The sequence below is a fragment of the Phocoena phocoena genome, chromosome 9 (assembly GCF_963924675.1).
Source record: "Phocoena phocoena chromosome 9, mPhoPho1.1, whole genome shotgun sequence".
Lineage (NCBI taxonomy): Eukaryota > Metazoa > Chordata > Mammalia > Artiodactyla > Phocoenidae > Phocoena > Phocoena phocoena.
In genome coordinates, this window is record NC_089227.1 from 44,613,452 (window position 1) to 44,636,823 (window position 23,372).

At 39.0% G+C, this 23,372-nt stretch overlaps 1 protein-coding gene across 1 annotated transcript in view; it reads right to left on the reverse strand.

The window, feature by feature from the left end:
- Positions 1 to 14,095: 14,095 nt before the first annotated feature.
- UMAD1 (UBAP1-MVB12-associated (UMA) domain containing 1) overlaps positions 14,096 to 23,372 on the reverse strand; it is a 245,112-nt gene continuing 235,835 nt past the window's right edge. Inside the window, exon 4 of the mRNA XM_065883931.1 lies at positions 14,096 to 14,833. Coding sequence (XP_065740003.1) covers positions 14,576 to 14,833 — 258 coding nt within the window. The 3' untranslated portion in view covers positions 14,096 to 14,575. The remainder of the gene's footprint in view (positions 14,834 to 23,372) is intronic.

Genomic DNA, 23,372 nt, shown 5'->3' on the forward strand with positions numbered 1-23,372 from the left:
CCACTCTCCTGAGAAGCTTGACACTAAAGAGAAGGAAAAAAGTTTATAGCTGGAGTTGGGGTAGAGAGATCTAAACATGTCTATATAAGGGAAGAGAAGTGGTTGAGTAGGAGATGTGAGACAGGTACAGAAGAGTACTGACATAAAGGTGTAGTACTGCTCCTAGAAAAACATTTTTTTTCTAAAGCAAAGTTCATTTAAACCCAAATGTGCTCAAAGGAAACCATGTGAAAAGGAAAACATTTTCAAGAACAGGTCAGATAGGATTACTAAACTCTGGGACAGGAATATACGTAAACACAACCAAAAACGTACAAGGGCAAGTAGGCTGCTGGATAAAGCCTCAAATGAGTTAATGCACAGCACCAACATACACTGTGTTGTCTAGCATCAGTTCTTACTCATCATGAGGACATACATAGTCATTATGGGCAGAGGAAAACACAACCTGAAAAACATGGAGAACACCCGAAACAGACAAAAGGCACAATTTGTAGAAGCTTGGTAAACGAAGCATTACTTTCGGCTGTGGAAACATAGCATGATACCTTGGGGAACTTACTGGGGCCTGAAAAACCACAAAAGTTTTGAAATTCTATTCCGTTGCTTTTGGGAAGTCTCCTGTATAGATAATTTCATGATTTATTTCATTGGTTCACTCAACCATTCAACGAATCCTGATGGAGGATTTATTATGCGCTCATAGTCTGACAGAACATCAATAAGAGAGCACAGGTTCTTAAGGAAAATGCGGTGGTGGCTGTGCTTAGTAAAAGCTTATTCAATTCATCTACTGTCTTTGGAATAGAAAATACACAGTAAAACCTGTCACAATTCTTCTTGGCTGTTGGAATATAGAGAGGATACTGTGTAAAACACATTGTAGGGCACATTGGCTTTAAAAGATGGAGAACCACTGGCCTAAGGATTCAGGTATTTCTCTTTAGAAAAGATTCAGTAAGATGAAATCTGAAGATTCATTCCTCCTCTATTAAATTCAATTTCTAATTACAGGCTATGAAGCAGGCAAAACAAGGAGAACGTGTATGTTTGTGGAAACATAGATATAAATGCTATTGACTATTAGCTCTTCATTGCTCTTACCAGTTTAGTTCCCTTCTCTTAATCAACCCATTTCTACTACTGCCCATAACTTTAGGGTTAGGAACCTCAAATACCTATCTGAGATAGCAACTTCTAGATTTGCCTCATAAACAGGAGCCAAGTCTCCTGAAAGGGGAAGAGGAGAGCTTAGTGTTACTGCTTTAAGCTGTGTTAAGTGTTGGGTATAGCTGGTATAGTGTGAGATAGAAAACGGGATACAGTCTGTTCCAGGCTCAGAAATACACATTGATAAACACACATTCTCATGAAGATCCAAAACAAGGATGGCAGGGGAGACTATAGGAGGAAAATAAGTATTTAGGCTTTGTCTTAGCCCAACTGCCTGTTTGCTTTTCCGCATCCATTTCTGTCTTTCTGGTCCTGAGAAGGCCTATTCAAACGACTAAGCTAACAATGCCACACACAGCATATGAGTGTACAGTGTACCCTGTAGGTGTAAGAACTCGGCTTTGTTTTGCCCTTGTTCTTGAACAAAAGCTTCTTCTTTGATAGCCTCCCAAATGTTCCTTGTCATAAGGCAGAAATACATTAATTGCGAAACAAAATAAATTATGTGCCTTTTGGGAAACAAAATTAAAAGAAAAAACCATACACATAAACACACATATGCACGATGAAACTGTTCCTTCTTCCATGTGTCTCAGAGTTATAGCCAGCACCTGTGGCCACACAAGGGGCAGACTTGGCAGCTGCAGAACCCAGATGTCAGACACTGGATTGTATGTCCCTGGCAGCACTCCTAAGTGGGAGGCCGTCTCCTTAACTGACCTCTGAAATGGTCTATTGTCTGACTCCCTCTCTGGCCTGGGTAGTAACTAACAAGCTGTCTGTGAGCCTGGTTCAGTTAGCATACTGATGGGTTGTTCTGGATGCAATTATCCTTTGCCTTACCTTTGATTGTAAGGAATTTATTTCCTTTGTAGGGGTGAAAATTGGGACCGGGCAAATTCTTGACAAAGAACTATATTCAGGTTTCTTCCAAGGACAAATAAGATGCTTTTTGCTTTGATTGGTATTTTTCATCACAGAAATTGGATGAGATCAACTTTATGTTTTAGCACACAGTGTTTTGGTTAATCAGAAGTAAAAATAAGAGTTTCTTGGGCACCTCCCCCCTCTGATAAAAGACTGAGTTTCCTTATACTGCTTCTTAAAATTACTTCTCAAATGTTGAAAATGAACCATTTCTTTCTTTAGAAACTTAAGGAGCTACAACTTTGTCTTTGCTATTACTAAAAAAAAAAAAAAAAAGTCTATGTATTGTGGAGAAGAGCTCTTTGTATCATGAATCCTCTTGTTTCTTTAAAGAGGAACATGGTTACACTATAACCTTGCCTCCACACCACTTGCTGAAGAATGGCATTATGTGTACGATGCAATCATCACGGGAATGAGATGGGAAAAGGCCAAGTATCTAAGAGGGCTCCACTCACAATGCAACACTTGTAGCCTTGCAGGGAAGGTCTATTGTGGACACAGTTACAGTCATGGCCAGTTAAGGAAAAACACATCTGATATTTATAGGAAGATGAATTCTGGGGAAATTATAGAATATATTATCATATCCAATGTCAAATAGTATTCATCTGCACCACGTAAAATGTTCCAACTTATCTTTATTGACTTTTATAAAAATGTAAATATGTATCTTGGCCACCACTGATTTATATTTGGGGGGAAAGGGATTGAATATTCATGAGTTCCAATATGAAAAAGTAAGTGATTGAGAAAGAAAGAAAGAAATAGATAGATAGGTAGATAGGAGAGAAGAGGCATATCTCTCATAGGGAAGAATTCCAAATGATTTATGTGGCTATTCACCCCTCAAGAAGGTGAAGCTTAATCTCCTATCCCTTGAGTGTTGGCTATGCCTTGCGATTTAATTCCAAAGAGTAGAGTTTGAAAAGGATGGGGAGAGAGGTACTTTACAGTGGAGAAACCTGGTGAAAACGACCTTGGCCAGGTGATAATGGTTAACATCAGTATGTCATGTTGATAGCATGTATCCTTGATATGATATGATCTCATCGAAGGGCACTTTACCTTTGTAGTCTTCCTCCCAAAACCCATAACCGTAGTCTCATCATTTGAAAGTATTAAACCCCAGTTGAGGGACATTCTACAAAACACTTGACCGGTACTCCACAAAACTGTCATGGCTGTCGTAAACAAGAAATGTCTGAGAAATTGTCACAGCCAAAAGGAGGCTAAGGAGACATGACTAAATGTAAAGTGTTATGCTGGATGGATGCTGGAAGGGCAAAAGGACATTAGAAGAAAACAGAAATCCAAATAGAGTGTGGACTTTAGTTAATAGTAATGTCTCAATTACTTAGTTGTAGCAAATGTATCGTAGTAATGTAAGATGTTCAAAATAGTGAAACCTGGGTGAGAGGTATACAGGAGCTCTGCACTATTTTTGTAACTTTTTAATAAATCTGTAACTATTCTAAAATAAAACATTTCTTAAATTAAAAAAAAAAAGGTGATCAACATATTGCTGTATTGACTGTAGCAGAGTTCCTATGCATCCTTCTTCTTCTCTTTTTCACCCCACCTATCTACCAAGCCATCTGGCATAAAGAGTCATTTTCCTGACGCATAAGAATTCTCTGTCTTTCAGGCCAATGTAGTAAATGACATGAAACTTATTGTGAAAATTTTAGATTTCCCAATAATATTTAGGTCATGCCCTTATAATATGACACTAATGCTCAAAAGATAATATCCACAAACCCGTATTTCTCAACAGCTTAAAAGGTGTAACATCCTTTAACCACGTATCCAGTATACTTATATTGCATGTGAATGTTATTAATGACGTTATTAATAAGACAATGTATTAACCTCTGAAGGTAACATCCTCTTTGTTAGATTACAGTGTTCATTTATTGATCTGTTGTTGTTATCATGAGAAGTAGGGGGGTAGGGTCCCTACACCACTGTTTTAGAACATGGATGAGATTATTTCATTGCTACTCCATTCTGTCCTTTAGAATGATAATAAATCAGGTCTCTGGGAATTTTAGAAAAGATTTCTTTCTACATACTGTTTTCTTTCTTCCTTTTTTTTTTTTCTCCTGAGTTTGCAAGACTTAAATTGCATCAGCCAAATAGTTGCTCTTATAAGATGTTATAAGGGAGTGGTGTTTTTTTGTTTTGTTTTGATGGTTAGCATTTTTTGCAATATAGTATTGTTTAATCATTAAAAAAATTTTTTTTTATATTGGAGTATAGTTGATTAACAGTGTTGTGTGAGTTTCAGGTATACAGCAAAGTGATTCAGTTATACATGTATCCTTTTTCAAATTCTTTTCCCATTTAGGTTATTACAGAATATTAAGCATAGTTCCCTGTGCTATACAGCAGGTCTTTGTTGCTTATCTATTTTAAATATAGCAGTGTGTACATGTTAATCCCAAACTCCCAATCTGTTACCCCCCTCAACCTTCCCTGCTGGTAACCATAAATTCAATCTCTAAGTCTGTGAGTCTCTTTCTGTTTTGTAACTAAGTTCACTTGTATCATTTTTTTAGATTCTGCGTATAAGCGATATCATACGATATTTGCCTTTGTCTGACTTACTTCACTTAGTATGAGAATCTCTAGGTCCATCCATATTGCTGCAAATGGCATTATTTCATTCTTTTTAATGGCTGAGTAATATTCCATTGTATATATGTACCACATCTTCTTTATCCATTCATCTGTCAATGGACATTTAGGTTGCTTCCATGTCTTGGCTGTTGTAGGCAGCACTGCAGTGAACACTGGCGTGCATGTATCCTTTTGAATCAGGGTTTTCTCTGGATATATGCCCAGGAGTGGGATTGCTGGATCATATGGTAGCTCTATTTTTAGTTTTTTTAAGGAACCTCCGTACTGTTCTCCATAGTGGCTGTACCAATTTACATTCTCACCAACAGTATAGGAGGGTTCCCTATTCTCCACACCCTCACCAGCATTTACTGTTTGTAGGCTTTTTGATGATGGCAATTCTGACTGGTGTGAGGTGATATCTCTTTGTTGTTTTGATTGGCATTTCTCTAATAATTAGTGATGTTGAGCATCTTTTCATGTGCCTCTTGGCCATCTGTATGTCTTTTTAGGTCTTCTGCCCATTTTTTGATTAGGTTGTTTGTTTTTTGGATATTGAGCCACATATCTTTAATCCATTTAGGTCTTTATGTCTGCATATGGTGTTAAAGAATGTTCTAGTTTCATTCTTTTACATGTAGCTGCCCAGTTTCCCCAGCACCATTTATTGAAGAGACTTGTCTTTTCTCTATTGTATAGTCTTGCCTCCTTTGTCGTAGATTAATTGACTAGAGGTGCGTGAGTTTATTTCAGGGCTTTCTATCCTGTTCCATTGATCTATATTTCTGTTTTTGTGCCAGTACCATACTGTTATGATGATTGTAGATTTGTAGTATAGTCTGAAGTCAGGAAGCCTAATTCTTCCAGCTCCGTTTTTCTTTCTCAAGATTGCTTTGGCTATTGGGGGTCTTTTGTGTCTTCATACAAATTGTAAGTTTTTTTGTTCTGGTTCTGTGAAAAATGCCATTGGTAATTTGATAGGGATTGCACTGAATCTGTAGATTGCCTTGGGTATTATAGTCATTTTGACAATATTGATTCTTCCAATCCAAGAACATGGTATATCTTTCCATCTTTCTGTGTCATCTTTGATTTCTTTCATCAGGGGCTTACAGTTTTTGAAGTACAGGACTTTTGTCTCCTTAAGTAGGTTTATTCCTAGGTATTTTATTCTTTTTGATGCAATGGTAAATGGGATTGTTTCTTTAATTTCTCTTTCTGATTTTTCATTGTTAGTGTATAGAAATACAACAGATTTCTGTGTATTAATTTTGTATCCTGCAACTCTACCGAATTCATTGATGAGCTCTAATAGTTTTCTGGCAGCATCTTTAGGATTCTCTATGTATAGTATCATGTCATCTGCAAACAGTGACAGTTTTACATCCTTTTCCAATTTGGATTCCTTTTACTTCTTTTTCTTCTCTGATTGCCAAGGCTAGGACTTCCAAACTATGTTAAATAGAAGTGTCGAGAGTGGATATCCTTGTCTTGTTCCTGATCTTAGAGGAAATGCTTTCAGCTTTTTTTACCATTGAGCTGTAGGTTTGTCATATTTGGCCTTTATTATGTTGACATATGTTCCCTCTATGCCCACTTTCTGGAAAGTTTTTACCATAAATGTGTGTTGAATTTTGTCAAAAGCTTTTTCTGCATCTATTGAGATGATCATATGGTTTTTATTCTTCAATTTGTTGATGGGCTTTATCACACTGATTGATTTGCAGATATTGAAAAATCCTTGCATCCCTGGGATAAATCCCATTTGATCATGGTGTATGATCCTTTTAATGTATTGCTGGATTCAGTTTGCTAGTATTTTGTTAAGGATTTTTGTGTCTAATGGCCTGTAATTTTCTTTTTTGTGAAATCTTTGGTTTTGGTATCAGGGTGACAGTGGCCTCATAGAATGAGTTTGGGAGTGTTCCTTCCTCTGCGAGTTTCTGGAATAGTTTCAGAATGATGGGTATTAACTCTTCTTTAAATGTTTGATAGAATTTGCCTGTGAACCTACCTGGTTCTGGACTTTTGTTTGTTGGGAGTTTTTTTGTTTTTTTGGCTACATTTGGTCTTTGTTGCTGCACATGGGCTTTCTTTAGTTGTGGCGAGTGGGGGACACTCTTCGTTGCGGTGTGCAGGCTTCTCCTTGTGGTGGCTTCTCTTGGTGTGGAGCATGGGCTCTAGGCATGTGGGCTTTAGTTGTAGCACATGGGCTCAGTAGTTGTGGCTCATGGGCTCTAGAGTGCAGGCTTAGTAGTTATGGCACATGGGCTTAGCTGTTCTGTGGCATGTGGGATCTTCCCAGACCAGGGATCGAACCCATGTCCTCTGCACTGGCAGGTGGATTCTTAACTACTGCACCACCAGGGAAGTCCTTGTTGGGAGTTTTTTTTTTTTTTTTTTTTTTTTTGCGGTATGCGGGCCTCTCACCGTTGTGGCCTCTCCCATTGCGGAGCACAGGCTCTGGACGCGCAGGCTCAGTGGCCATGGCCCATGGGCCCAGCCGCTCCGTGGCACGCGGGATCCTCCCAGACCGGGGCGTGAACCCGCGTCCCCTGCACCGGCAGGCGGACCCCCAACCACTGCGCCACCAGGGAAGCCCCTTGTTGGGAGTTTTTTAAGCACAGTTTCAAATTCAGTACTTTTGATTGGTCTGTTCCTATTTTCTGTTTTTTCCTGGTTCAGTCTTGGGAGATTGTATCTTTCTAAGAATCTGTCCATTTCTTCTAGGTTTTCCATTTTATTGGCATATAGTTGCTTGTAGTAGTCTCTTATGATCATTTGTATTTCTGTGGTGTCCACTGTAACTTCTTTTTCATTTCTAATTTTATTGATTTGAACCCTCTCCCTCTTTTTCTTGATGAGTCTGGCTAAAGGTTTATCAATTTTGTTTATCTTCTCAAAGAACCAGCTTTTAGTTTTATTGCTCTTAGCTATTGTTTTCTTTGTCTCTATTTCACTTATTTCTGCTCTGATTTTTACGATTTCTTTCCTTCCACTAACTTTGGGTTTTGTTTGTTCTTCTTTCTGTAGTTGCTTTAAGTGTAAGGTTTGGTTATTTATTTGTGATTTTTTGTGTTTCCTGAGGTACAATTACATTGCCATAAACTTCTTAGAACTTCTTTTGCTGTGTCCCATAGGTTTTGGATTCATCCTTTCATTTTCATTTGTCTCTAGGTATTTTTTGATTTCCTCTTTGATATCTTCAATAACCCATTGGTTGTTTAGTAGCATATTGTTTAGCCTCCATGTGTTTGTGTTTTTTACGGTCTTTTTTTCTTGTAGTTGATTTCTAATCTCATATCATTGTGGTCAGAGAAGATGCTTGATCTGATTTCAGTTTTCTTAAATGTACCAAGGCTCGCTTTATGGCTCAGCATGTGATCAGTCCTGGAGAATATTCCATGTGCACTTGAGAAGAATATGTATTCTGCTGCTTTTGGATGGAATGCTCTATAAATATCAATTAAGTCCATCTGGTTTAATGTGTCATTTAAGGCCTGTGTTTCCTTACTGATTTTCTGTCTGGATGATCTGTCCATTGATGAAAATGGGGTGTTAAAGTCCCCCACTGCATATTATTGTGTTACTGTCGATTTCTCCTTTTATGGCTGTTAGTGTTTGCCTTATATATTGAGGTGTTCCAATGTTGGGTGCATATATATTAACAATTGTTACATCTTCTTCTTGGATTGATCCCTCGATCATTATGTAGTATCCTTCTTTGTCTCTTATATTTGTCTTTATTTTAAAGTCTATTTTGTCTGATATGAGTATTGGTACTCCAGCTTTCTTTTGGTTTTCATTTGCATGGAATACCTTTTTCCATTCCCTCACTTTCAGTCTGTATGTGTCCCTAGATCTGAAGTGGGTCTCTTCTAGACAGCATATATACAGGTCTTGTTTTTTTATCCATGCAGCCAGCCTATGTCTTTTGGTTGGAGCATTTATTTTTAAATGTTTTTTAAGTATTAAAGAAAATAACTTTACTTAAAAAAATTTTTATTGGCGTATAGTTGATTTCCAGTGTTGTGTTACTTTTTTCTGTACAGCAAAATGTGTCAGATATACATATACATATACATGTATCAACCCTTTTTGGATTCTTTTCCCATATAGGTCATTACTGAGTAGAGTTCCCTCTGCTATACAGTAGGTCCTTATTAGTTATCTATTTTATATATAATACTGTATATATGTTGATCCCAATCTCCCATTTATCCCTCCCCCACTTCCCCCCTGGTAACCATAAGATTGTTTTATACATCTGTAACTCGCTTTCTGTTTTGTAAATAAGTGCATTTGTACCATTTTTTTAGATTTTGTCCTTTGCTGACTTACTTCACTCAGTATGACCATCTCTAGGTCCATCCATGTTGCTGCAAATGGCATTATTTTGTTCTTTTTTATGGCTGAGAAATATTCCATTGTGTATATGTACCACTGGTTGGAGCATTTAGTCTGTTTACGTTTAAGGTAATTATCGATATGCATGTTCTTATTGCCATTTGGTTAATTGTTTTGGATTTGTTTTTGTAGGTGTTTTCTTCCCTTCCTGTTTTGTTCTCTCGTGATTCGATGAGTAACTTCAGTGCTGTGTTTGGATTCCTTTTTCTTTTTCTGTGTGCATATCTATTGCAGATTTTTGGTTTGTGGTTACCATGAGGCTTTGATATAGCAGTCTATATACAGACAAGATTGTTTTAAGTTGCTGGTCTTTTAATTTCAAATGCATTTCCAACATCCTGCATTTGTGCTCTCCTCTTCTCACAATTGCTGGCTTTGATATCATATTTGTGTGTGGATGATTTCCTACCTTTACTTATGTTTGCCTTTACTGGAGAGCTTTCCCAGTCGTAATTTTCTTGTTTCTAGTTGTGGCCTTTTTTTTTCCGCCTAGAGAAGTTCCTTTAGCTTATGTTGCAAAGCTGGTCTGGTGGTGCTGAATTCTCTTAGCTTTTGCTTGTCTGTAAAGCTTTTGATTTCTCCATCAAATCTGAATGAGAGCCTTGCTGGGCAGAGTATTCATGGTTGTAGGTTCTTCCCTTTCATCGCTTTAAATGTCACGCCACTTCCTTCTGGTCTGCAGAGTTTCTGCCGAGAAATCAGCCGATAACCTTATGGGGATTCTCTTGTATGTTATTTGTTGCTTTTTCCTTGCTGCTTTTAAGATTTTTCTCTTTGTCTTTAATTTTTGTCAATTTGATTACTATGTGTCTTGGCATGTTCCTTCTTGGATTTATCCTGCCTGGGACTCTCTGTGCTTCTGGACTTGGGTGACTGCTTCCTTTCCCATGTTAGGGAATTTTTCAGCTATTATCGCTTCAAATATTTTCTCAGGTCCCTTCTCTCTCTCTTCTCCTTCTGGGACTGCTATAATGCCAATGTTGGTGCATTTAATGTTGTCCCAGAGGTGTCTTAGACTGCCCGCATTTTTCATTGTTTTTTCTTTGTTCTGTTCTGCAACAGTGATTTCCACCATTCTGTCTTCCAGCTCACTTATCCATTCTTCTGCCTCAGTTATTCTGCTATTGATTCCTTCTAGTGTATTTTTCATTTCAGTTATTCTATTGTTCACCTCTGGTGGTTCGTTCTTTAATTCTTCTAGGTCTTTGTTAAACATTTCTTTAATCTTCTTGATCCGTGCCTCCATTTTTTCCCCAAGATATTGGATCATTTTTATTATCATTACTCTGAATTCTTTTTCAGGTAGATTGCCTATCTCCACTTCACTTAGTTATTCTTCTGGGGTTTTATCTTGTTCCTTCATCTGGGACATAATCATCCTCTGCCATGTCATTTTGTCTAACTTTCTGTGACTGTGGTTTCCATTCCACAGGCTGCAGAGTTGTAGTTCTTCTTGCTTCTCCTCTCTGTGCCCTGGCTGTCTAAGAGGCTTGTGCAGGCTTCCTGGTGAGAGGGACTGGTTCTTGCCCATGGTGGGTGGAGCTGGGTCTTTTCCCTCTGGTGGGCAGGGCCAAGCTAAGGGGTGTGTTTAGAGGGCTGTGGGCTCAGGAAGACTTTAAGCAGCCTGTCTGCAGATGGGTGGGACAGTGTTCCTGCCCTGTTGGTTTGGCTTGAGGTTTCCCAGCACTGGAGCCTACAGGCTGTGGGGTGGGGCCATATCTTTGTAAGAAAATGGTGGCCTCCAGGAGGGCTCACGCCAATAAAGTATATTTTAATAGAAGTAATTTACAATGTTTTGTTAATTTCAGGTATACAGCAGTGATTCCATTATACATATACATAAATTTTTTTCAGATTCTTTTCCATTACAGATTATTACCAGATATTAAGTATAGTTCCCTGTGCTATACAATAGGTCCTTGTTGTTTACCTATTTTATATATAGTATGTACTTGTTAATCCCCAAATCCTAATTTATCTCCCCCCACCCCCGCTATCCCCTTTGGTAAACCATAAGTTTGTTTTCTATATCTGTGAATCTATTTCTGTTTTGTAAGTCAGTTCATTTGTATCATTTTTTTAGATTCCACATGTAAGTGATATCATATGATACTGGCTTTATCATACTAAGTAAAGTAAGATAGAGAATCTCTAGGTCCATCCATATTGCTGCAACTGGCATTATTTCATCTTTATGGCTGAGTAATATTCTAGTGTGTGTGTGTGTGTGTGTGTGTGTGTGTGTGTGTGTGTGTATATATATACCACAATGTCCTTATCCATTCATCTGTTGATAGACATTTAGGCTGCTCCCATGAATTGGCTAATGTAAATAGTGCTGCTATGAACATTGGGGTACAGGTATCTTTTTGAATTACAGTTTTCAATTTATACTGTTTTCAATTTATCATTTTACTTTGAGAAAGAGAAAAAAAGTGTCGGTGTCAATGAATGTTTACTTAAAAAAAGCTATTTGGGTTTCCAGGATTGTTAACAAGAAATGTGCTCTTGTTAATATTTAATGGTACAATTTTAAAAGTTCAGTTAATCAAAGTTTAATTCAACAGATTAATAGATTGGTCAGAATCTCCTCTCTAATTCTGTTTTTAGGAAAGAATGCAAATGTTGTTAAAGAAAGCTGGAAAAAAAGAAAAAGAAAAAAACCATGAAACTTCCTGAATGTGTTTTAGGGTTAAAAATAAGATTCAGTAAAATTGCTTGTACATTCTATACCTACAGTACTTTACAACGATAACTTGTATTGAGGAAAAGGACCATGATGCTTGATAAGGAGCGGGAAAAAAGTGTTCCCTATGGAATTCTTAACTAAGGAATTGCAGAAGAGTCAACCAACATATTTTAGCAATATTTTTCTTAGTGAGGTATTTAGTATAGAAAAAAATAATGGGGCAGGAGGGATCTACAATATAAATGTAGGTAGCTATATATTCTTATATTACTCGTTAAGCAGTTCGGTTAGTATGTATTTTGCATTTCATTAGACTGTTGTATGTGTGGTTAGTAATGGGAATTATAAGAGCTCCCTTTCGCAGAACACCTATGGTGTGTTCAAGCTTTATGCTGCCAGGCATTTTACAGACACCATCTAAAACCTAACACAACCCTGCAAGAGGCATACAATTACTATTTAACTGGAGAAGGAACTAAGGACACAAGAAATCAAGGGACTAACTCCAAATCACACAGCTTCTAAGTGAGGGAGCCATTACAAACTCTGGCTGCCTCAAATGCACCAGAGCATACAAGCTTTGTTATAATTCATATTTTAATTATTAACACTATTAAAGGAAATATTTATCACTAACTAGGTGACTTAAATCATTTAACCTTCCTAGGCTTCAGGTTTCTCTTTGGTAAAATGGAGTTGGCTAGTTGATTTGTAATGTTTTTCCAGTTTTCAAAAAGTAACATTGATTTATATAGAGTAAGAAAATTAAAATGGACATTTTTACAATGTTTTTTGTTAAAAATAGGTCATTAACACTGGCCTTTACTAAATCTTGTGATGATGGGGATCTACCTTAAGATGTTCATGTGATTTCTCCCAAATCTCTAGTCTTATTAATCCAGGACTAGTGATCTTACCATTTTCAATGTTATTCCTTAAAACTTACATGTAAGAGGAAATTTCATAATTTTCTCTGGACTACAAAAACTATGTACTTAAATCTTGGCCTTTCAAAGAATCAATAACTTGCACTCAGATATGAATAATGCAAAGAAAACCATTTTTCTGATCTGAAAATAATAAAAATATCAGTTTTTTAAAATTCATGTTTATTTAAATATCTTTTATAGGCAAATGAAAATACTTATAAGCATATTTATAACATGGTAGACATACATATAAATGAAATGTATAAGTAGACAAAATTTAACACATAGACAAATTGATAACATGCTTACATTTGGCTTTAACATTGGCTGTACATTAACACGGATATTGAAAAAAAGACATGTTTTCACAAAAACTGCTAAAAAATGGTCACATTTGTCTTAGTAATAAGTTAGATTTCTTAGACTGATGTTTTATGAAAACTATGTGAAGCTCTAATTTAATCATTCACCTCATATGGTAGCATTATTTGTAAGTAAAGCATATTTCTGTCAATAGAAATGTACATTTACATCATAAATAATATAACATTTTATCAAGACCATGCCACATATATTAAACCAACATGCATGACACATTAAAACGTGAATAATTCACGTACCTTTATGCACAGTATTTAGTTTTGCTATGGCACTCTACCTTTGTGAAACATATAGTTAAGATTTGGCACAGAATCAATAAACTGTATTGCCACTAATCAGAACAAATGTGATTTAAATTTTCCATGGCATAGAAAATGCTCTATCACAATTTACCTCTTCCCTTTACAGTTTATGGACCAATGGCAGTTTTCTGGAATAAATAACAGATATTCACGAACTAAAAGTCCTGTTTAGGTGTTTTGCCTACGCTCTAACTGGAAATGAGTCAGTTGCAGTAAAACATTTCCATCTGTATTGTGGCCAACGAATTTCTAAATAAGGGCTTTATCAGCAATAATACATATCATTATGAGACGCTTTTCTTTGGGAGGCAGAGAGGTTGAAAGGAAACATGGATCTCTTCATAAACCAGGAACATAGGTGGTAAGGAGAACAAATGCCAACTGAGGCAGAAGCAGGGAACGTTCTTTGGAAAGCTGGTGAGAAAGCAAACCGTGAAGTAGCAAAAACCAAAGGCAGGAACTCAGGACTCCATCAAGGCGGAACAGACTGCCACGGGATTAAGGAAACCAAAATCTGTCATTCAAAAGAAACAGTATCCAGAGCATTCTTCTTACAGCATTCTTACATCAGCAAACTACCATTGCTTTCTAGGAAAAGTTGTAAATTTCCACATCAATGTCTAAATCAAGACTGAAGAAATTAAGCTAACTGCCAACTTTTTTTCTTTTTTTCTGAATTCACTAATAAACACAGTGGAAGGAGAAAGGGGATAACATTAAGTAAGTTTCTTCCAAACCAGAGAAGAGAAATCACACTCCCTCTAAGTGGAGACTTCAGTTTCTTGTGGTAACTAAGAAAAATGCCTCAGTTCTTTTTCACAGTTTTTCTAAGATAAATATGAGGTGTATTTTGAGAGACCGGTTGACGGAATCTACTCCTTTCATAAAACCTTGATAAATTAATATTTGTATTTATTATTAGGGGGAAAAGGAAGTAGTAGATCTTAAGTTTACTTTTTATACAAATATGCTTTATTCTAAAAAAAATAGAGCAATGAATGTAATATTAGTTGCTTCATGATCCTTGCTTTTCTGAGGGCCTTTAAGGGCCTTTAAACAGGGAAATGTCAAAAAACATCACACAGGTTAAATAAAACAGGCAAACTTTTGTCTTAAAGCTGTTAAGGTGCAAACAGACATAAAGATTACGAACCATAGAGCACTGAGTTTTCAAGAGTGAAATCATACCAAAACCTTGATAAGTTTTCGCTGACATCATAGGAGAGTAAGTGGTCGGGAAGGTCACTGATGGTACCCTGCACGGCCAGCACATGCGGGGCCAAGGTGAAGGGTACGTCGCTCAGAAGCTCGGCCATTAATGAGCTGTTTTCCAGAGTCTGGCCTGCCTTATTTTCCATCTCGGGGCCTGCTACAGTCACACTGGATGAGTTTTCTTTGCCAATCTAAAAATACATATATATTTAAGTCATTTAGACCTTATGGACTTTGAGGTTATATGGCGTTATCAAAATGTGGCATTAATATATCAAAGTGATTGAGAAATGTGGAATATATAAACATTCCCAGATTAGAACGCAGCTATTTACTTACTTGAGAAATAAATCCATCTATATCTCTACTAGGTTTTATTTATTTATTTTTTAAATTAATTAATTTATTTTTGGCTGTGTTGGGTCTTTGTTGCTGTGAGCAGGCTTTCTCTAGTTGCGGCGAGCGGGGGCTACTCTTCGTTGGGGTGCACGGGCTTCTCATTGCGGTGGCTTCTCTTGTTGTGGAGCGTGGGCTCTAGGCGCGCGGGCTCAGTAGTTGTGGCTCGCCGGCTCTAGAGCACAGGCTCAGGAGTTGTGGCGCACGGGCTTAGTTGCTCCGCGGCATATGGGATCTTCCCGGACCAGGGCTTGAACCCATGTCCCCTGCATTGGCAGGTGGATTCTTAACCAGTGCACCACCAGGCGAGTCCTCTACTCGGTTTTAAAATGAATCCTAAGCCCTACTCTTATTCAGATGGACCATCTACGGGCCCCTCCAATACAAATGGGCCCTCTTGCTGTTTCGCTAGCCCAGATAATGTCCACAAAGTCATTCTCTGCTTTTCCAAATCTGATGTCAGCTTTCAGGCTCCACAGAATCCCCAGCTTCCCTCTGAAATCTTATATCAACATAGTTCAAAGTGACCTTGCTCACTTGAGAATGACTATGGGGCAAACTGCCCAGGATATTATTTGGCATTTCCTTTACATGTCCTTGCTAGTTGCTGTTTCACGTGCTTATGTCTTATCCCCAACTAGAATCTAGGGTCCTTGAGGGCAAATAATCTATTTTACCTATCTTTGTATTCTCTGTCTTTCATACGTTGCTGCTTTACCCTAATACATACTTGGGAATTTACCTCTAATGTGTACCGTACATAGTGGTTGATAACCTGCCTTTCGCTGGAAGTAAAATCCTATGTTATGTAAGTTATTAAAATAAGAAGAATTGATAACATCTTGTTCAATTTCTTTAAAGTTGGTATGTCTTGCATACAGGAGTTTACCAAAAGACATGCAGCACTAGGGTGTTCATAGTAGCACTCAATGCAAGCCCTGAGCTGGTAGAGTGAGCTGGTATCCATTCATCAATAGTAGAATGGATAATAAACAGAAGTATATTTACAGCAATGAGAACGAACAACCTGCCACTGCAAGCAGCTGAAACCTAACTCAAACCAGGTCAGGCAAAAATTTATTCCCCCACCCCACCCCCAGTCTCATGCAGAATCAAACTCCCGGGTCTTTACAAGGCCCATTGTGATCTGGCCTCGGGTACTTCTCTGACCTTAGCCCGGCTGGTCTGCCCTTGCTCAGGCCCCTCTAGTTCCACTGTCTCCTTGCCGTGGCTCGTGCAGTCTGCCTGCTTCTGCCTCAGGCCTTTGTTTTCCAGATCCTCCGCCCAAGAGGTTCTTCTCCCACATAAACACAGGGCTCTTTCCCTCCCCTCCTTTCCAGTGGTGGCCCAAATGTCACCTTCTCAGTAAGGCCTTTCCTGACTGTTTCATTAGACTGTTTCCTGCCACCTCACCTCGTCCACTCCAGCATTCCCTGCCTGCCTCTCCTGCTTCTGTCCTCTCCATAGTCCTTGGCACCTGGTTATAATGGTATATAATTTATTCTGATTATCATCCCTCAGAAGCTTAAGGAGTTTTTGTCTCTCATGTTCACTGCTATATCCCAAATGCCAGGATGAGTGTCTAGCGTTCAGTAAATATTTGTTGAATAAATGAAAGCAGACAAGACTTTTGCCTGAATAGGGCTTATATTATAATGGCTATAAATGCGGATAAATTCCTATCTCTAAGTCTAGAGGAGAATGATTTTCTGTGTAAGAAATAACAATTTTGTAAAACTTTTTATGGAAGTGCAAAATACAAACAGAAATGGGGTACATCATAAGTGTATACCTGGCTAAGTTTTTTGTTTTGTTTTGTTTTGTTTGCGGTACGCGGGTCTCTCACTGTTGTGGCCTCTCCCGTTGCGGAGCACAGGCTCCGGACGCACAGGCTCAGCGGCCATGGCTCATGGGCCCAGCCGCTCCGTGGCATGTGGGATCTTCCTGGACCGGGGCACGAACCCACGTCCCCTGCATCGGCAGGCAGACTCTCAACCACTGCGCCCCAGGGAAGCCCTAGCTGGCTAAGTTTTAACCAGCGAAACACCTATGAGCAACCACTACCCAGATCAGGAAATAGAAATGACCCTATTTCTATCGGGTCATAGAAAGAGAGTGGTGCTCTCTTTCAGTCACAGTCAACTCCCTGACCCCTAGATGACCATTCTGACTTGTAACAACAGAGATTGAGTCACCTGTTTTTATATTTTAAATGAAGGTAATCATACATTTTTGTTTGCAGCTTTTTCCACTCAACATTATATGTATGAGATTCATCCATGTTGTTGCATGTGGGATTAAAAATTTTTGAAGAACATATTTTTGCAGAGGAGATACATTCTGACTGATGGCTTAAAAGAATTGTTTGGTTGACAGCAGGCAGTGAGGGGTAACAGGGCCAGGGAAGGAAGTAGGAAGACCAGCTGGGAAAGAGAGATGATGGTGATGAGGATTAGCGATGTGATAGTAAAGGTGAGAGAGAGCAGTTGTGTTTTAGATAGACTTAAAGGTTAAAGTCAATAGGGTGTGCTGATGGAATAGATGGTGGGGTGTGAGAACAAGAGTGGAGTCAAGTATGAGGCCAAAGTTTTTGGCCTGAGCAATAAGGATGGGTTCTCCATTCACAGGGATGGGGCTTGGACAGGAAGGTGAAGAGTTCAGTTTTGGATGTTCCCCGTGCCTAGCAGACGTCTACGTGGAGCTGTTAGCAGGCAGAGGGATGTAACTCAAGTCTGGAGCTAGTGCAATCTGGTGGAGAAAGTCGGCTTGGTGTGTGTTTAAAAGAGGACGGGGGGAGAGAAAGCGAAGACAAATACGAGAACAGACTGTTTTCCAGACATTATGCTGTAAACGGGAAAAGAGATGGCCAGTAGCTGGAAAGGGAAGTGGGCTCATGAGAGCTGTCTCTTGATTTTTCTTTTTCTTTTTTAAGTTGGGAGAAACAATGTCTGTTTATATGCTAAAGAGAAGAAGCTCCTAAGAAAGGAAAACACAGAGATTCTGTAGAGAAGGAACTGCTCTCTTCACAGTCATCCCCCAACACCTAGAACAGAGGCTCTCAAGAAATACCTGTGTAGTAAAATGACTCTGGATGAATGGAGTTACCAAACACATCCCTATCAAGAGTTGTTTTACAGCTTCATGTGAAAATAAAATACCAGAATCCTTTCTTAGGATGGCAACTAGAACAAATGTAACCTCACCCGGTGATGACAAAGCTTTTTAGACAGGTCCATGCAGGCAATGAATGGATAGAATCTGCTTCCTGAAACCTGACTGGGATTTAAATAGTAAGTGTCCCTGGGTCAGCCGAGAGCACAGGTATCAGTGAGTAATGATGCCACAATTCCAGCTTCTTTAAAGGGCATCACTATACACTGGTTTTAAAGATTACAGATGCACCAGGGCTTTGGTTACCATGGGCCAGCATGGCAGAGTGTTTAAAAACACACAGCATAGAGCTAGACTACTTGGGTACAAATCCTGCCTACTAATAAGCAAATGGCCTTGGACAAGTTATTCAACTTCTCTGCGTCTGTTTCCTTAGCTGTATTAGGAAATCAGTAGTAGTACCTATTTCATAGAATTGTTATGAGAATTATATGAAGTAATATAAGTAGTAAGTAATTTATGAGTAAGTAGAATAACGCTTAGCACATGTTAAAAGTCAGTGATAAATAAAAAATTTAGTAATGTCAGACCCCTCTTGGCTTTAGATAAAGTCTAGGATCCATCCATTTCTTTTGGGTTTTTTTGACATTCACAGATGGTTCAAACAATCTTACCTTCCCCTCTCTTCTTATATCTTGTCTTCTCTCTTAATCTCATGGGCAAATGTTCCCTAGATCTGTTGATCGCATTCCATACCTGAACTTTCTTCTCTTTCTCCCTTGAGTACAGAATGTTCGCCAGTTTCATTAGCCAAATCATCTCCTTTCTTAAACAAAAGCATTCTTAAAATCTCACCTTCTCCACTAAAAAGGAGGTATGTTAACCCGGAGCACTCTGCTTTCTAAACATACAACTTCTAAGGTTTACCTCTCTGGCAGCAATGGTTATTCCTTTGTTCATGCTTTTATTAATGCTCTTCCCTTTCCTTTACAAATCATTCTTGTCTGTCAGAGCATAATTCCTTGAGGACAAGACTATATCTAGTATAATAAAGGAATTGAGCCATGTGGTTTCTTGTTCAAGGTCTCCTGATAAAACTGCCATATGCCATAAGCAGAAGGGGGCTGCTTCATCCACCTGGGCCTCAGTTCTCTATTCTGTAAAATGAGTGGTGAGGGGCAAAAAATGATGATGATGGTGGTGATGGTGACAGCAGCTAGCGTACACTGAACACTTTGTGCCAGGCTCCATCTAAGCGGTCTAAGTATATGAACTCATTTAAGTCCTGCAACAGCACTGTAGGGCGTGTCCTATTACTAGTCTCATGTTAAAAAACAAGAGAACACTGAGGCACAGAAAGGTTAAGGAAGTTGTCTCAGGTTACACAGCTAGCTAGTCTGTGGTAAAACTGAGAATCAAACTCAGTGATCTTGAAAGTTCTGTGTTCTAAGGTCTTGTACCTTTCAGCCATGCTTTGGGTAGACTGGCTGACTGGATGAACAAAGCCTCGAAAATTTAGGGGACAGTACTGGAAAATATGACAGTTACTAACATAGCATCTTGGCTTAATTTAGAAGGAAAATCGACTCTACTAGCTTTTACCTTTAGGAAGAAAGGATTGAGAAAATCATTAAGGTGATAGATATTAGACTGAGGAAGGATGGAAAAGGAACTATAACTTAAGAGATATTTATCCCTGGAAATGAATCTACCAGTAGCCTGGATAAACCATGGGGAAAACACCATGGACAGTGAAACAAGATTGTCTATGAGTTGATCATGGGTGAAAGGGAGAGATAGGAAGGTATGTGGGCATGTACTACAGTATTCTTTCTACCTTGGTATATGTTTGAAGACTTTCCATAATAAAAAGTTTCCAAAATTTAAATTAAGTTAAAAAACACTGTGGACACAGTGTTCCACTAAATGCCTCCTAGAAGGCTCTGAGCATCAGCGGTGCTATATGTCTTACTCCAGTGTCTATTTCTTAACCGTTGGCTAGAGTGCCACGTTCCAGTCTCCAAGGAGGCTGCCTGCCCTCTTGGCAGCAAGGGTGAGTGCCATGATGCAGCTGCTGTTGGCATGCTGAGAGTTGGAAGGGGAGAAATTATAAGACAAAATAAGAGTAAGTCACAAAGAAAATGGGAGTCAAAATTCAAGGACCCTACACCCACTAACCCTGATCACTGAGTCCCTAGCTTGGCAGCCAATGGCAGCAGAGGTGGGGGGGTGAAGGCTGAGACAGGTGCATGAGTCCCCCTGCAAAAAGCAGCCTTCTCTCTTAGACACAAAGTCTTTCAATTTTTTTCATTTGCATAATACAATGGGTCTTTAAAGGGAAGAACGAGTATGTTAACCACAATGGAGCAGGAAGAAAAGAATCAATTAACCTTACGGTTAATAGCCAAATTTAAAAATAATACCTCAAATATTGTGTTCATAAAGCATACTTGTTACTTTTGTGATTAATCCTGTTCACAGAAATGCTGCTATGATAATATTCTTGAATGTAAGTTCCTTCCTATAATCTAGCTTTAATACTTCTTTTTCAAATGAACGTTTGCCCTTACACCGGTGAACATGAGTATACCATGTCAGAATCTTTTTTCATCTCAGGGAGAAAATAAATTTCCTTATCTGTATCATGACAACAAACAAAGTTTACAATTAATCAGCTGTTTTCATAAAAATTATTTCTTGTTCATCAGTTAACCTGTTAAAAATGGGCTGGCCAGAGCTTCCGTGGTGGCGCAGGGGTTGAGAGTCTGCCTGCCGATGCAGGGGACGCGGGTTCGTGCCCCGGTCCGGGAAGATCCCACATAGCGCGGAGCGGCTGGGCCTGTGAGCCATGGCCGCTGAGCCTGCGTGTCCGGAGCCTGTGCTCCGCAACGGGAGAGGCCACAGCAATGAGAGAGAGGCCCGCGTACCGGGGAAAAAAAAAAAGGGCTGGCCAGATTTATCTTGGGTTCCTTACATTCTATTATCTTTGTTTCGAATAATTCAAAGTGGTTTATAGGCACTATTCTTCCCTTTCTTGCAGAAGGGCTGTAAAAATTCATGAGGTTCAATCTGTAAAATCTTAGAGCTTAGGAAAAAACACACTCCAAGAGTACAAGGCACATCACACTTTTTCGTAAAGTCTTAGAAAGATGAAGTCACTTTCCCAGAGCAACAGAAGGTTCGTGGCATCCTTGTGAACCTCACTCTTGGGTGTTTGGAAGCAAGGAAATGGAGGTTTAAGAACAGACTACTACATTTTTCCTGGCACAGAGGCTCCACTAACCGCCATGAAATCTATTAAGGGGAGCCAACTTTGCAAACGTGCTAACAATTTGGAGACTTCATCTACTTAGCCATACCAGACTAAAGTATGAATAGTTTATTAATATGAACATCACCTATATTTGGCATCTTTTAAAACCTCCTGCCTTTTTCTGCAACCCGTGTCTCAGATAAGTAGAGATAAAATAGTGTCCTATAAAAGCAAAATACTGAAGCATTGAAATTTAGAAACCAGCCTTAACCCCAACAGTAACAGAACCTATTAAAAGAACATGAAACCAAGTACAAAACACCCATCTATCACATTCAATTTACATGCAAAGAAGGTAGCTGTATCAAGCATACTTCTAGGAAACGAGTTATAGTAAGAAGAGGTAATATCCAGCTCTGGCCGTCTATGCCTTTAAATTCTACGTCTATAAATAAAAGACACGTTCCCTTGAATAATAGCCTGAACAGGGAACACCGTCACTTTATCTCCTCAGATAACTATCCATTCTATTTTGGCTTCAGCTGCTATCTGCTTGCATTACATCAGCGTCTCAATGGGGGTGGGGTAGGGGGCAAATCTGAGTCAGAAGCATCAGGGGACAAGAGGTTAGGAAAAGGTGATACAAGTAATGGCACAGTTAAGGCAGCACTCAAGCTTCTTACTTCTTCTAAGAAGTTACTTGCCAATAAATGTCCGGCTAGCTGATAAAAGCCAGAGGATTGGGCTCTTCCACCTACGTAAGTCCTAAGCAATAGTCTCCTTTCAATTGGGAGAAATTATATTGCAAAGGAAGAGACTATTTCCTGTTTTCTGCCAATCCCCACTATCCAGAACAGTCATACCTGCACATGACAAGCACCCATTAAATATTCCGAATGGCACTGAATCTGGTCCCCTTGTTCCTCAGATACCCTAGACTTGATTTTTAAATTAAGGGGTTGGTCCAAAGAAACAAACGAAAGCCCAGAATACTTTACCGCTGATACAGATAAATTAGGCAGAAGAGAGCTGAAGTCACTCAAAACTTTTGTGTTCCATGTGACTTGGGCTCCTAGTTCAAGGATACTGCATATTTTGGTAGCAAACTAAGAGGCTAGGTTAGAAAGCAGGTATTTTCTTTGCTCCCTTTTCTTTCTGATTTATGACATCATTTCAGTTTTCATTTCTTTTGTTTCCTTATTTGCTCCCCTTTTCTCTTCTTTCTCTTTTCCTCAGTGTTTCCACCTGCTCAAGCTTCCTGATGCTCCCGTCTTTCTTTAAAAAAGAAAAAAAGTTCTCCTGACTTCCTCTTTTCAGAACTCCAGCTGACTGTACGTGAAGAAGGAGAAGCAAGCCGGCTGTCACTTGCTTCTGTAATCTGTTCCATGTATTCTTGGAAAAGTGGCTTCACTAAAGCCAGAAAATCTTCTGTACTAGCCAACTGGAGTGGGGGAGCAGTGGGAAGAGGAAAGAAGAGCATTTTAGGAAATGAACCTGGAAGAAACAGTGTATTCAATGTGGGATCCTGTTTCATACTGGTTTTGAAAATACAAAGAGCTGTTGCAGTGATTTTTTTAAAAAAACATTTAAAAAGTTTATAAAAATTCGTGATCTTTAACCTTAAGCTGTCCAGACATGTCCTATTTTCCCAGTAAGCCTCCCCCGTTCGTTCTTTACAGCACGGATTTCACCCCTTCTCTTCTCTCGCCCGACATCATCACCTTCCTCCTTGCTGTCAGCAGGTGGTTAGCCTCCTACTTAATAGAGAAAATAGGAACCATCAGCTGAGGATCTCCTCTACCTGCTGTATCCAAAAGACTTATCTACATTTGAACCCATCTGTACTTCCCTCCTGCCACAGAGGGCAAGTTGCCCTCCTCCTACCCAAAGCGAACCCTTCCCCGGTGCTCCACGTTCATCTTGTCCCCACTCTTCAAGGACATGGCTTCATCAGTCAGAAGCTCCTCTAA